Raw genomic sequence first — 3,138 nt, 5'->3', positions numbered from 1 at the left:
TAACCTTTGGTGCACAAATTCTGATGCAAAGCATACTTTATGTCATGAGACACTGCTAAAAACTAGATAATTAGCTTTCCTGGGTTTATTCTAGGGTTACCATTTGTGGTTTCCCACCCCTCTGAAAATATATCCTCCTGGCCTTGTATTCCAGCTTCCCAAGTACAGAACAGCTGAGACTTCCCTGGAATATGAGATCCTCTGGGACCTGAGTGGTGGTGAAGGCATTGCAGTTGTAGTGGGCTACCTGAGCCTATATGTCCAGGTCCACAGAGATCTGAGCAGGTACCCATCCTGGCGTGGAGGACCAACTGAGGAACATATTCCTGTTTCAACAGCATCTATAGAAGTTCTTCAAAGTTCTGCTCAGAGAAACCTGGAGAAACTTGACCTTTCTCTGATTAACATACTGTTCTGAGTACATAGTGACAAGTGTGGTGTGTCTGGACAAGACCCTGGAAAACAAGTACAATGACTTTTTCTTGAATAAGCAAGGCTCATCTGCTTTATGCTGTGCTTTGTTCTCTTGGTGTTTCTAAGCCCCTGCCCTTGGTGTCCATCACTGTCCCTGCCTTTCCCTTCACTTACTCCCTTCACTGTCCCTGCCTTTCCCTTCGCTTACTCCCTCATGCTCTCTCTTCTCTCCTTGGTAGTGCAACAGTTTGCACCCGGAGTCAACATAGCCAGCTCCTAGTTGATAGAAATTTCCTGTTTCCTTCCTAGATATAATTTTTTTCTTTTTTCTTGATACTTCATTCTCAGAGAACTCTTAGGATGACAATCTAATTCTAACTTGTTTGCTGAATATTTTTTTTTAATGTATTTGGCACAGGGTCTCACTATGCATCTCAGACTCATAGTGGTCCTCCTGTCTCAGTCTCTCCAGTGTTGGGATTACAGGCGTGCTCCACCATGCCCAGACTCTGTAGCCAGCTCAGTGTACGTGGGGTTGGGGCCGATGCAGCATGTGATTGTTTGCTTGATATTATTAACTCTACTTTGATAAATTGTTCTTAAGTTAATTGTATTTTTATTATTTTCTTTTCCATTTTGTCTTTTAGGCAGGAAGAAGGGGACTAAAAGGATAATTTATGTCATAAATTAAGAGTGATGCCAGGGAGCCATTACTTTTCATTCTTGTATTCATTTATGAGGAGATACCTAAGATTTTAAAACCCTTAAGCTCCAGTAATAGAAAAGCCCATGCCTACATTTCACCTTTCCTGTAGTATGGCATAAGCCCTGTTGCAGTGATAACTCAGAATTGCAACAGCGTTGACATTGTGCAGAAAGACTAAATAAGAAATATTAACATATAGCTTCCTATGATTTACATAAAATATCCATAATAAAGAAGGAGAAAAATGTGGGTAGAAAGGTCAGCCTAGAAAAAGACTTCTCAATATAAAAGCAATATTTATTTACCTATGAAAATCCTTAGAACGCATTGGCCCTTCCCAGGAAATCCACAAAAGAAAGTTGGACTAAGTATCCATGCTTTTCATTAAAATGTGAAATATGTCATTTGGACTTTATCATGACTTAAAATCTAAGTCATTTCCACCAAGTAGGACTTGAATTGTTTAGGTCAGGGTGCAAATCATTTCAGTACCAAAATAAAAAAAGCAACCATATTATGCCCTGAATGGTTGGGAACTATGGAGAGAAGCTGTGGTTTTACAAAGATGATTTAAATACAAAGTAAAATGGACAAGGAAGAAAAATAAGGTTCATTGAAGGGAATAGTCAATGTTTAATTATTTGATCAATTTTGCATGGCTATATCTGGTAATCTGAGCAACAAATTTGATGATAACAATACATAATGTAAAAACTATTGTTAATTTTCTATTTTTGTTTTGAAATTATGTACCATTTTTATTGTCTTATGTTCTTTGTGTTTGTCTTTGTTCTTGTTTTTGTTTTTTTCCTCTTTAAAATGCAATTTAAAAAAAAGATAATTTGAACATCCTCTCTGTCCTCAAAGAATTCAGAAATACAGATACATAAGCAAATAGTGATAATACAGGATGATGAGTACTTTGGGAGGCATAGAAAGGAAGAACAAATTTTACTTGGGAATTAAAGAGGACTTCTTCAAGGAGGAAGTGACACTTAAACTAAATTGTGAAAGACAGTAAAAAGTGTGTCATGTATACAAAATGATGAGAGCTGCTCCAAGCAAAAGGAGCAGAGACAGAAGCGTGAAAGAGAAGTGCCTCCAGAACTGCTATAGTGCATCGCTTCCGGCCCGGTTCCACCCAAACAATTTTAAAGATCCCGATGTCCTTCCTGAAATGAGTTTGGTGATTAGAAATCTGCAAAGTGTGATCCCCATTAGGAAAGTGCCACTTCGCAGGAATGTGGAGATTATAAGGAGCATTTTAAGAGTGGAGAAATTTGACCTGGGGATCATCTTTCTTGACAACAAGAATATTCAGCATATTAATGGGGTCTATATAAAGAAAAACATCCCAACTGATGTGCTTTTGTTTCCATTTCATGATAATCTGAAAGCAGGTGAAATTCCTCAGCCTGGTTTTCCAAGTGACTATAACCTGGGAGACATTTTCTTAGGTGTGGAATATGTCTTCCAGCAGTGCAAAGAAAAGGAAGATTACTATAGCGTTCTGACTGTGACAGCCACTCATGGACTCTGTCATCTCTTGAGGTTCACACACAACTCAGAAACAGAGTGGCAGAATATGTACCTTCAGGAGAAGCAGGTACTGGAGGAGCTAAGCCGGTGCACGGGGGCCCAGCTGCTGCCCCTCAGCAGGGGCCTCTTCTGATGCTGCCGTGGGCAGGCACTGCAGGACCAGGGCTACACCAGAGCTCCTGATCTGAGCTTTGCTTGTGCTAGATGTCCTCGGACACTGAAGCTGCTGAGCCCTGAGCCCCTGCCTCTCCTCATTGTTGCTAGAGACATGACCATCCAGCGCCAAAAGGAGACTTGCCTTGCTACCTCTGCACAGGAGACACAGGAGATGCACATTTCCTCTATACAAAATCTCACTGGGACAGTCTTTCCCATTTATCCTCTGAAAGTTGAAGTAAGCCACATGTTCCAGAGCCTTTAGGAACAAGGGCCACATCCTTGGTGGGAGCAGGTCAAGTAGGTGTTGGGTCCTGGAATGG

At 40.7% G+C, this 3,138-nt stretch overlaps 1 protein-coding gene across 4 annotated transcripts; it reads left to right on the top strand.

Annotated features, from left to right (window-relative positions):
• The first annotated feature begins 2,297 nt into the window (after nt 1–2,297).
• Nucleotides 2,298–2,792, top strand: LOC101593175 (endoribonuclease YbeY-like). 4 transcript variants are annotated; one of them, XM_023714986.1, is made up of 2 exons: nt 2,298–2,371; nt 2,507–2,792. In XM_023714986.1, the coding sequence occupies exons 1-2, from the start codon at nt 2,298–2,300 to the stop codon at nt 2,790–2,792; spliced, it is 360 nt and encodes a 119-aa protein (XP_023570754.1). The 4 variants fall into 4 exon arrangements, with proteins under 4 accessions (XP_023570754.1, XP_023570755.1, XP_023570753.1 ...); XM_023714987.1 differs by having other exon boundaries at nt 2,298–2,379; nt 2,644–2,792; XM_023714985.1 differs by having other exon boundaries at nt 2,298–2,506; nt 2,636–2,792.
• Nucleotides 2,793–3,138: the final 346 nt, after the last annotated feature.

Source organism: Octodon degus, unplaced genomic scaffold, assembly GCF_000260255.1.
Source record: "Octodon degus isolate 3935 unplaced genomic scaffold, OctDeg1.0 scaffold00038, whole genome shotgun sequence".
Lineage (NCBI taxonomy): Eukaryota > Metazoa > Chordata > Mammalia > Rodentia > Octodontidae > Octodon > Octodon degus.
This window is presented reverse-complemented; position numbering and strand designations above follow the sequence as displayed.

Excerpts from the sequence above, each read along its gene's own strand:
- LOC101593175 (XM_023714984.1), top strand. The coding sequence starts at position 2,298 with ATGAGTTTGGTGATTAGAAATCTGCAAAGTGTGATCCCCATTAGGAAA.